Source organism: Prunus avium, chromosome 7 (assembly GCF_965620075.1).
Source record: "Prunus avium chromosome 7, drPruAviu1.hap1.1, whole genome shotgun sequence".
NCBI lineage: Eukaryota > Viridiplantae > Streptophyta > Magnoliopsida > Rosales > Rosaceae > Prunus > Prunus avium.
The window spans coordinates 24,633,587-24,645,869 of NC_142290.1; the positions used below are offsets into that span (position 1 = coordinate 24,633,587).

General features: G+C 35.1%; 1 protein-coding gene across 1 annotated transcript; it reads right to left on the reverse strand.

Moving 5' to 3' along the window:
* Positions 1-259: 259 nt before the first annotated feature.
* LOC110767217 (P-loop nucleoside triphosphate hydrolases superfamily protein with CH (Calponin Homology) domain-containing protein) lies at positions 260-9,078 on the reverse strand. The gene is made up of 20 exons (XM_088243936.1): positions 8,899-9,078; positions 8,672-8,746; positions 8,202-8,359; positions 7,830-7,976; positions 7,488-7,740; positions 6,661-6,764; positions 6,459-6,530; positions 5,884-5,988; positions 5,120-5,194; positions 4,630-4,711; positions 4,091-4,186; positions 3,818-3,991; positions 3,630-3,736; positions 3,270-3,445; positions 3,014-3,181; positions 2,593-2,843; positions 2,205-2,368; positions 1,129-2,024; positions 759-934; positions 260-669 (listed from the first exon to the last, which is right to left on the reverse strand). Exons 2-20 carry the CDS (start codon positions 8,736-8,738, stop codon positions 593-595), a joined length of 3,348 nt encoding a protein of 1,115 aa, XP_088100062.1. The 5' UTR covers positions 8,739-8,746; positions 8,899-9,078; the 3' UTR covers positions 260-592.
* Between the last annotated feature and the right edge of the window lie 3,205 nt (positions 9,079-12,283).

Here is a 12,283-nt window from a genome sequence, read left to right on the forward strand (position 1 = left end):
TATAATTAAAGTTGGGCTTTGTGCATTAGAAGATCATTGGGCTAAAGGTATAACAAAGTGGGCTTAAAATATAATTAATTAATTAATTAAAATAATCGGTCCTGCCCGGTTCCAGTTCGGTTTTGGTCCGGATTTGACTTTTTTTGGTCAACTCAGTTTTTTCCCCTTATTATTTTTTTTTCGATTCGGCTCAGTTCGGTTTTCCAGTTCGACCGTTTTTATGCCCACCCCTAGTAACAACTTTGGAAGATAAACTACTTTTATTAACAGAAATTCACAATATGGATCCAAACTACGTATTACAATTACAATGAGGATCATTGATGATATGAAACATTTTAGCCAAACAAAACTGTGATCTGAAGACAAGTAGATCAGTTTCAATCATGTTAGCCTGTCTTTTACTCAAGGGCATTCTCATAATGCTATCTGTTACCACTTCAAATTTTAGCACGTCAGTATGCTTTGAGTCAAAGCACCACCACTGCAGTTTTCACTTTGCATCAAATGATCTATAGCCACTTCAAATTTCAGCACATCAGTATGCTTCGAGTCAAAGCACCACCACTGCAATTTCAGCACATCAAATGATCTAGAGCCACCGCTTGTTATTTTTCGTTGACGAGCGAACTGGCGGAGGTGTTTTGGCATTTCTATTGTCCTTTACACCTTCAAAAGGCAAACACCATAAGAAAGTCAAAACATGGATGAATATGAAAGCTGTAACAGAAGTTCTAGAATGTAAGAGCTTTATGTACCTGTGTCAACTGGATTCCCACCCAGAGAGGATCGTCTGTCAGACACTGATGATGGAATGCCAGTTAGTGATTGCCGCCTCAGAGTTCTTGCATTATTTGTAACTGGTGATTTCCCTTCATTGATATCGCCTGAGCATTTAACAGTTGAATGTGTGTCCACCAAAATTTGCTGGTTCCTGCAGTATTTCATTGTAAGCCTTAGTAAAGAAATGTCAGCAGGAGTAAATATGAATAACATTCAATATGAATTTTCATATTGGTATATATGATGTGGGAGACATCATAGCAATCTAACATACATACACATTATAACATACACATTACATGTATTAAAACAGAAAAAGTCCTTCAAATTATGAGTTGCACCCACCTCTTTTCAGATCCATTAATCAGTTTTCCAATTGTCCGCAGGGATCTCCTTATCTGAGATCCTTTCCCACCGATGCTACTTGCCAAATTAGGTGTCAGGTAATCCGCAGGAAGAGGGAGCTTACTTTGCATAGCAATCTGTACCTCATTTCTGGAACGCATTGGTGGTTCAGGACCAGGTGTTGTCGGTAGCTGAACAGGAGGGATCTTACTATCCGTTTTTAAACCTCCCTTCTGATAGCTAGCCATCCTTGGGCTAAAAGGAGCCTTAGGCTGAGGTTCAGGTGTCATTGGTCGCTGAAGAGGAGGACATTGGGTTATACTCTCTGTTTCAAATATTCGCTTCTGATAGGTACAACTTGTTGGACTTCGAGGAGCCCTGGGACGTGCTTCAGGTGTTGTTGGTGGTGGCTGAAGAGAAGGAACTTGTTTTTTACTATCTGTCTCTACAACTCGCTTCTGATAGGGAATCCTTGTTGGACTTCGAGGAGTTTTGGGACACCACACTTCCAATGTGGTGTTCTCATTTCTGAAATGGCCAAAAGGCTTAGTGACTGCTTCTGTCTCTTGAAGTTGACCACAATTCTCCATCGGTACTGTTTCAGATGCCAGGAATTTCCCCATGTCATGTGATATCCGCAGATTATCATTCTTAACAGACCTTGGACCTTCCAAGCTCAATCTTCTTGAACGAGTTGATAGAGACGGGGTTTTTGATCCCTTTCTGTCTTCAAGGTTTATTGCTTTCTCAGTCTTCATAGTGCTGCAATTTTCAATGCTTAATCTTCTAAGACGTTGAGGAGTTCTCTCAGTCGTTGTTCTTGGTTTCTCCGTTGTTTTACTAAACTGTATACCCTGAACTTCCTTGTTTGCTAATGCCTTTTTAAGGTTCTCAATCTGAAGATTTTGAAACACATCACGTGTTAGTGCATAAAAAACTATGTAGACTGTTAGTGCACAACACAAGTTTCAGGATGACTTTAGATCAAACAACTAATCAGTCCCAAGGATAGAGAGTAAAACGGAATATATAAACAAATATAGGCAGGAAAAACCAAATTAATAAAATTTGTTCACCTGTTCTTTGAGTTGCATAACCTCACCACTCTCCTTGTTTGAACGAGCAGCACCAAGTTCAACAGTGGAAACCCTCTGAGCAAACTTCAAGGTACTGATTGTTTCATTGAAAGAATCTTCTTCTGGACTCACATGAGCAAGCATTAAAGTTTTAGCATGTCCACCTGAAGGATAAATCGAAAGAGAAAGTTGGGTGAGTCCACAGCATATGCATAATATCTCAATCTAATTGGTCAACTCCTCAGGGAACATGCTTCTCAAATTTTCCATTTCACCAATCATTTTCTGGTATCATTTCAAATTCACGCAAACAGTTCACTCCTTTTTCAGAAACCATATAAGAAAACAAATAATAGAGATAGATGCTGGAAATTCAAGAAATTACAACCTAAGGCGCCTTGCAGCAGAAGTGTGAGTTTGCTGTTTCTGTAAGGGATGTGAGAGTTCTTCTGAGCCAGGGCTGTGATAACATCTCCTAAACAAGAAAGAGATTTGTTGATATACTGTGCCTCTTTGAGCCTATCACCTGTAACTTCAGATTTGTCCACTCTTTCACTTCCTGCTAGGTCAACCAAATGAAGGCAACTGCGGAGAGTGCCTCCGGAAGTATCTTTTCCGTGCACATGGATTGTCAGTACACTGCAGACACACACCAACAACTATCAGTGGGCACAAAATAACCGATATCTTGCTTATTGCTGTTTTTATTTTAATTTATGCTCAGTAGTTTTAAGAAATGGTATCATAAGCTATGAAATAAGAAAGGTAAGGTTTTTATTATAAGACATAACTGAGCTCCAAAAACTAACCTATGGGAACGGCTACTGCGGTTATTGATTGCAGTAGAACTGACCATACGATTCATCTCACCAAATTTCATGAGGTTGAGGACACCAGTGGTAGAATTCACTGAATGCATTGTAGCATCTGGAATACTCAAGCCATTATCAGTAGGGCAGCTTCGAATCTCTAATTTGTGAATTGTTAAGGAAACCACATTTGGATGTGAATTGAAATGATTTGCTAAAAAATAATCATAAAATAGCCAATATTAAAGGATATTTGACAGTAGATGAATCTTCTGCAAGGAGGTCTCGTACTTGTTCGTTGTATATTTCAACCATTTGGACATGAATGTCATAATGTATGATATCCTTCCTTCTACTTGACATCTGGAACAAATCGTTGAGAGCTAGATAATTAATCCCCATATCCCTAGTTGACCCGCCTGATGGACCACTCTGTAAAAATATAAACACTTCATTTCAGATTAAAGAACCTTGATCAGAATGTGCACATGCACTAATCTAATGTGTCAAAAATCTGGTATTATGCAACAATGCTAGCAAGCAGATGAAAGCCACAAATTGTTAGCCTAAAAATTGCAAAAGATTTATCAACTGAAATCTATGGCTTGTATCATACCATAGTATGCGTTTTTCCGGATCCAGTTTGACCATAAGCAAATATGCAAACATTATAGCCATCCATCACAGACCTAATGAGTGGTTGAGTGTCCTTGAAAACCTCATCTGAAAAATGAAAGTATAATATAGTCAGAAATAAACTGATTGATATCGAAATCCATAAAAAGTAGTGTGATGTAATACTACCTTGGCTAGAAGTTGGACCAAACACTCGGTTGAATTGAAAATCTTTCCTTCCATCTTTTTGGGGCTTTGCAGGGTCCAAGATCACAACTGAACCATCCTCTCCAATAAATTTGATCACATTTTTGGATTCAGAACTGAAGGAAGGCCTAATCCGGCAGTATACTCGAATATTACCTGACAAATTTCAACCAAGATCAGATAGCTAGATAACTAGATTTTGATAGTTGTCAAACTAGAAATATTATAGCAAAGCAAACATTTAAAAGTACCAACCTTTCAAATCCTGAACCATGTTGTATAGTTTTTGATTCTCTTTCACCACCCTGTGATACCCAAGAGCGGCAGTGGACAGTTCCTGTACCTGAGTCCCTGAACCCACAAAGAGCGTATACACAATTAACTTTCAAGAAATTTATGCGCATATAGCTTTGTAAAAATGCACAGATCTAAGACATTCTTCCATCATAATTTCCATCTACTTTAAAAGAACGGAGCACTCGTGAAGAGCATTTAATTATTATGACTATGATGTTACTTGAAAAAAATGGCTATATACATTCCAAAACTGTAAATTATACTTTATATATATAATGGTACAAGATGAGGATTTATGTAAGGAAATTTAGAAGATTAAGCTAGATGAAAATTGAAAGAAATAAGATCTCAACAGATATAAAAGATCACATTTACAGTTGAATCATAAGATACTAAAATGAATGATGACTTCTTTTTGCAGATTAAATACTTGAAAACTGTCGATTCTGACTAGAAAATGGAAGGAGAAGGTAAAAAGCCTCTGAAGATGGACATACCCAAGTGTTTCAAATCTCTCTGTAGCTGGGTCTGTAAGTCTTCAAAGTCCTTTTTTGCACTTAACCACAAAGCCTTGAGATCCTGTCAAATGCAAACCATTACCATTTTAATGCTGGATATATTCAACAGTCCTACTGCATTCTTATTATTCCTTTAGAAAACTATGTCTATGTCATTAACTAATTGAATTTTGACTTAAATCGAAATTTATTTGTCCAACCAGGAGCTTGTCCATAACCATTATGTTATTATATATGACTTATGCTATAAGATACGACCTTAACAAAAAGAAAAAGAAAACAAATGTTCTTCAGAGAACCAATACGAAGTGCATGCAAATCAAACTTTCTCTCGAACCCATAAAAAAGATAAACAAAATGGCTATCCATTGTCAAAATTAGTTTTGTATTCTGATGGGAATTTGTACAACCTAACTTTATACTGAAAAGATAGTACACATAAAGGACAGAAAACGAACTAAATACGTACCACAAGTTCTTTCTCTTGTGTTTGGAATAGAAGTCTGTGGTTGCAGTTACCATTTTTCAAACAAGCTTTGCAGCACTATTGAAAAGATAAAGATAAATACACTTCAGAATCCAGTAGTGCAACATCCAATACCATAAGAAAAAATTGCTTATATAAATTCAGACTTTTTCAGCTACGTAGAATATCTGTGTGCGTGAAATCCATGAACATATCCCTTGCCTATGAAATAAAGGTAAGCTTATAACTCACAATACTTTTTGTTCAAGTCTAGTTGACAATGATGAAATTCAGAATAGGAAATAAGGACTAATAAACACAGGAGAACTGTGAAATGGAAAATATCCAACAACATTGGAATAATCTGATTTTCAGAGAGCAGGTTACTCTTAACATAAATAAATGTTACCAAATTACAAGCAATACAGAATCCTAAAAAATAAAAACTAAATAAATGGTTTTAACCATATGAAGAAGTTCGGAATTATATTTCTAAATATTGAAGGAATGAATAAGAAATCTAGAGATTCAAGGACCAAAAAAACAAAAAAGAAAAGAGGAGTTACAAGGAGTAGATATAACTAGTACTATTCTCCATTCACTAACGCCACGAAAGAGGGGTTTACAATCAAGAAAACAGTAAATATTTCATTAAAAGTCACTGGAAAACTAATATTGCATATAAAACAAACAATTTTAGAACATGCTGACGTAATTTCTATGTGAATTGGTTACATAATGGGTGCTTCTATACAAGATAGACATACTCTGGAGTTTTCAAGAGCAGATAAATCCTCTAGAGGCATAGATGTTGAATGGGCAGGTGAGCTGCTGCTTCTTTCTTTCAAGGGTTCTTTTGACATAGAATTCAACTGTTTATACACAAAAAGACAAGAGTATTATCAAGTTCAGAGCAAGTTCGTGTAAGTGAAAACGCTGGCAGAATATAAAGGAGTAAGGTTAGGTGAAGGGAGATGAGATGCGATGTTCCAAATGAAACATAAACTCAACCATTTCAAATAACTATGTATAGAATTATGTACTTAGGGAGTGCAGAGGGAAAAAATTCATATGATGGGACAGTATTGTTAAACAATGCACCATTTCTTTGGATTAAAAAATTTCACCGAAATACCTCCTAGATTGCAATTTTATCACAAATTTTCGTCCTAAATGTATTATTATTAAGAGTGTTATTATTAAGAGACTTCTGTCTAATATTGCTTCAGAGAATTAAAACGTAATCATACTTGAAAAGCTAAAACACAAAGTGGCTTGCTGGGGAATTTTTCAACCAAGAAAATATAAAATTAAAATATTGTAACACTCAAATCAAACTAACCTCAAGAGACTTCTTCTGTAGATGTTGCTCTGAACAACTTGTCATGATCCTTCGAAGGAGGCGGATTGTATCCTGCAAAGAAGAAATTGGTTAATAGAGATGAAAATTGACTTCAAATCTGATCCATATTCCAGTATTTATTGGCTGAATCAGAGTAACATTCTCTCTGTTGGAAGATTAAAAAAAAAGGAGGGATCATTACCACATCTCCACTATGGTAGGAAGCAAGAAGTTTGTCATCAATGTTTTCCTTTACGTCAACCATAGAGTCAACAAGTAACTTGATAACAGATTCTAAGGAATCCACTAAATCACAAGAGATAACAGAAAAGTAAAAGTTAGGGAGAGAAACTGAAGATCATTACAAATAACCATATAATAAGATGTGGATTCCATATAAGAGTGATGGCATTTCTAGAGGAAGTATTTTCAAGTATACTACCAGATAGGAAGAAAAAAAAGTGAGCTGTTTTATATCATTCAATAAGAACCCTAAACCCTAAATCTTACTGTACATGCGGTTACATCAATAAATGAAGTCACATGTGATTGATTACACATTACTTTTGTGAGGTTATATATCCAGTTCTGATACTTTATCATTAATCCTTAAAATCTAGAAGTAAGCATGACATATACAGTTGATTTACTATAATGCCACACTTGGCTTAGAGGAAAATACAATTATCATTAATTGTGTGATGTTAAATATATACTAGTCTACAATCCAGGTAAAACTATTATAGCACCAATAATGTACCTAGAGTCTAGGGTTTCTTATGAAATCTTACTACGTATACTGCTGTATCAACCAACGAGCTCGCAGATTAATTGTATTTTATTTGTTTGATGTGAAATATTTCTTATAAAATATCAATATTTCCTCATTCACGATCGTAAAAAATATCTTAGAAGAATTCATAAGAAAGATATTTCCTTCAGAATTTTCTTCCTTCACTATTATGTTAGGTTATCATTTTAAGTATCTTAGAAATGGGCAAAAATTCTGAAGGAAGAGAAACCTTATACCTTGAAGTTTTTGATTGTCACCCTCAACAGGTGGTTGTCTCTCACATGCAGCAGACATATCCAATTGCCTGCAAGAGTCTGATGGGACTACAGCTGAGGCCCTTGAATGCATTATATTGGCAGAAATCATAACTAAGGGAGATTTAACATATTTATTAAAGCTATTCCCATTGCTCATCTGCTTCCACTCATAGGATTTAAGGGCTAAAATGCAATCAACAACCTTGGCTGCCGACCCTGCCTCCAATGCATCCTGAGACAATAAAACATGGAATACAATGTGAAAATGCAAGTAGGATTGACATATACATTTATGCATACATATATGAGCAGATGATCTACCCTTTCAAGGTCAGAAGCTTCAAAAGCAGGCAGCTTCAACTCTTCCACAGCGACCAGAAAGTTACGAACATTTTCAAAATACTGATATGCTGGCAATGCTTGAGATTCCCGACTTAATGGTTGCAAAGGCATTTGGCTCTCCACAACCTTAAAATAATAATGATGATAAAGAAAGAAAGTAGTAAGAAACTGACATAAATAGCTTAGGAGCTTATACGTGTGAGTCTTTTTATACAAGAATATATGCCAATTTTTACAGTTCAAAAATAATCAGCAACAAAATTCAGTATATTAGTTTCTTTTGCTTTGTTCACTTCTTATCAACCAAAGAGAGGAATCAAAATATAATAATCTGAGATACAAATGTAATACCTTGGGCACTGCTCCTGGTTGAATCTTGTTCATGGCATTGCATAGGATCAAACCATTTCTCAAGCAAGAAATGAACTCTCTCTCCGATGGTTGTTTTGGTATGCCAAGTGGACCCACCAAGGTTTCAAGCCATTCAACAGCTTGGAATCGCCTCCAAGCTGCCAAAATTCAGAAATTAAAAATTGAATGATTTAACGATTCTTTTCAGAACAAAATGCAGGGAAAAGATTCATAAATCTCAGATTTCTCTGTAATTTTCGAACCAAGAAAATAATCCCACAATTCAACTGAGCCAAATACAACACAATTTCTATTAGTTAACAATATTTGTTCAAATCTTGGAAACCCATTCCGACATAGCTACACCCTATTCCAAATTTTGATTAATTTTCTTCTTCCTATGACATTCTGAGAAAGCAAACAGACATACTCTAAAATAAAAATGGAAATGACTTAATGAACAAACCAACCTGCTTCTTCGGCTTTTCTTGAAGCCCTAGTAAAATCATGCAACCCAGTCCTTGCACTGTCCTCCATTCCTTGTTCTGCAAATTTAGAGAAAAAAATATGAAACAACATTACACCCCATAGAAAACCCACGAAAAATCTTTATAAATAAACCCAGAAAATAAACCAAATAAACAACATAGAATGACACAAACCCAGAGAGAAGAACAGAGAAAATTCAATAACATACTTGCTTCTTTATCTGGGTCCTTCTCCAAAACGCGAAAACCCCACAATCCAGAAGAGAGAGATAGAGAGGTGGGGTTGGTGGTGGCCGATACAGATTGAGAGAGAGAGAGAGAGAGAGAGAGAGAGAGAGAGAGAGAGAGAGAGAGAGAGAGAGAGTCTACAGTCTACAGTCTAGAAGGAGGCAACAATGGCATGTGTTCTTGGGTTCTTGGCTTTTGGGCTCAATGTAGGCACGGCTCCGAACCTGAGGCTACGAAATCCTAACGTTTCTTTTTTTTCAAATTCAAATAGGTAGGGCCACATGTGGATTTGCTGACTTAAGCTTGATCTCGACCGTCCGACTTCACGACCGTGGATGTCAGCCGACGGACGAGATCTCTTAGAAGGGTAAGCGTTGAACTAGTGTATTGTGGGCATAAAAAATTGTGCGTTAAACTTGCGTTTGGCGTTTGGGTTTTAAAATTTTCTCATTATATTCAATTCTTCCTTCTAAAATTGTGTATTGTGGGCATCAAAAATTTGAGGATTTTTTTTTTCCTCTAAATTTTAGGGATTCGCTAGGATGGGAGATTTAATAAAGTCAATAGTTTCTTGTTTCTGAGAGAACAAAGTCAATATTTTATTTTCTCCTTGTTCTTCCATCTGATTTGCTTCTAATTTTGGTAAAGTTGCCTTAGAAGTTTCTTTATTTATTTTTTTCAAACAACAGACTTGATTAAATTATAGTCGAATGGAAAGCCATTCATGCTCAAATCTATTTCAAACTCTTGGAGCAAACTTTGATTGCCCCTCTTGGTATTTCATGCAATAGCGGGACAACACTGCTTTTAGCCAAGTTTATTAATTCATAATGGGAATCAAAATAAGGAGTTGAATTTCCATTACGGATTGCTCATGTGTTTACTTTACATAAAGGAATATAAAAGCAAGCGGACCCCACACAAAATCAGAAATTCAACTCATGATTTTGAAGAAATTGGACTCTTGGGTGGGAGGCAATATTCTAATTCTTGGAGGGCCAGCCCATCAAGAATTTATCTTTTTTGCCCATTATATCCTCTCACAAATTTTAAAATTTCAAATTTGTCATCCACTTTAACCCAATAATTTATTTAGAATAAGTGCATTTTAGTAACCAAGCTAGTTTTAATTCTGAATCAAGAGGATTTAGGGGTTGTTTACTTAACGGGAATGGAGGAAGTAAGGAATAAGAGAATTTAGGAATCGGGGAAGTAATGAATCGGTATGAGAAGAATCATTCACATTAAGCTGTTTACTAACCATATTATCAACACAGGAATGAAGTTGATTCTCATTGCCATTGTTTACTAATTCTCATGAATCATAACCTAAACTAATTTGATTACTAAAATGCCCTGCACATATAAATATATAATTTTCACCTAAGTAACTAGTAAAAACCAAATTGATAAAACTTTATTTTACAACTAATACATAATATATGAAATAACTAGTATAATATAAGTGATATAATAGAAAAAAAGAAACAAATATGACACGGTGAGAAGAAGCAACAAGACAAATAGAGGCTAGCAACCTAGGTGAAAAGGGAAAATTTTCGCTTTTTCCAACGGTGATTAGGTGTTTTGGAATTATCATAAAGTGGTAAGGGTATTTTCGGAAGGTAGTAAGGGAAAAAAGGAATGGGAATCGGATCAACTACCCCCTCCTAATTGATCTGATTCCTAGTTTTGAGGGGATGCGATTATGAATTTTGAGGTGGGGCACACACTTTTTTTCATTCCTGATTGCAAGTAAACGCGGGGGGAATCAGGAATGGAAATCATTCCCTTTCTTCCCATACCCATTACTGATATGCACACATTCCTTTAGTAAACAACTTATAAGGAATCAATACCAGTCCTACTCTGATTCCACACAGTTTTTTTGTTTTTTGTTTTTATAGTTTAGTAAACAACTTTAAAAGCAATCTAGATTTCAACTCCTCAATCATACTCTTTTTGAATTCAATTTCTGCTAACTCGATACAGATCAGTGGAATTTTTTAGCCCCATTGAAGCAAAAAGAATTCCTACGATCACATAATTGACGACTTGAATAGAAGGTTTGAATAGTTGAGAAAAAAATTTGTGGTGGACCCTCAAAGGTGTCCCTCGATGGAAAGGAACTGCGTCGAAGTAAAATTCAGTTCTCAAATAACCTTATTTGAAGGACACTCCTTTAGTGCCCACTATACATTGTATTTTAATAATCCAAACTGTCTATTTTTTAGGTATCTCTACAAAAACAAAAACAAAACCACTCAAATTTGAAACCATAGTTTGGATGATTGAAATATAATTCGTAGTGAACCCCACAACGTAACTTAATACAAAACTAATATTTCTGCCCCACCCCATAAAATGCTTTTATATTACAAACTATTGATTTTTAGGCCCATTTCAAAGATCATCTATGCAGAAACAAAATAAAGCTATAAAATAGATTACGATTTGATTATTTTCATGATAATCAATTTTATATGCGTTAGAAATTTTTTCTACATATCTATGTGTATGTGACCTCGTGGTGAAAAAACAAACACACACACACTGTTACCAAAAAAAAAAAAAAAAAACACATTATATAATTGTTTTTGATAATCACATTGTATTTGATATGTGTCCAATATTATCTTATAAAAAAGGATATGTGCAACAAATTAGCAAGATACAAATGCTAAATTGCCTTAGAGGCGATTGCGTTTGAAAACAACTAGTTTGTAAAATAAAGCTTGACGGAAATTTTATTATTGTTTATAAATAGAACCAAACTTTACTTTACGTTTCAAAACGAACTAGAAGTAGGACCAAACTGAGGTCTTTCTTATGGTTTATTTATGACAATGTTTTTTTTCGGTTCCTCCCCTCCCCGCACTCCTATCCGAAAAAGGGCAGAGGCACATTGGAGTAAACCTAGTCCACATGAACCGGCATCACAGTCCGTCTTTTTTTTATTTTTTTTTATTTTTTTTATTTTATACAAGCGATATTGGAGAAGGGGAGAATCGAACCTAGGACCTTGTAATGTCATATGTGATGTGACCAATTAATTCATATTATAACATGTGAAGTAAAAATGAAATATTGTACATATATTATAACATGTTGGTGAGTTAATTGAACCATGTGGTAGTATGACAATCACACTAAAGTTTTTTCCGTTTAGACATGTCTTTTGTTTATCAAACAGTACTAACAAAGAGCTTATTAGAATTCGAAACCCAAAATTGCAGTATTTAAAATCAAGTTGCATATATATATATATATAAAGTATTTATATATGTGATACATGTACAAAGAATTTTTATTTATTTTTATAATAAGCGATAGTTCTTATTGATTAACAAACAAAAGTACAAAGCA

Bases quoted from the DNA above. Each gene is read 5' to 3' on its own strand.
- LOC110767217 (XM_088243936.1), bottom strand. From the start codon at position 8,738: ATGGAGGACAGTGCAAGGACTGGGTTGCATGATTTTACTAGGGCTTCA. The intron at 2,844-3,013 runs GTTAGTTTTTGG...GTGTGTCTGCAG, and splicing joins CGCAGTAGCCGTTCCCATAG to TGTACTGACAATCCATGTGC. The intron at 2,369-2,592 runs GTTGTAATTTCT...TTTATCCTTCAG, and splicing joins TCTGCTGCAAGGCGCCTTAG to GTGGACATGCTAAAACTTTA.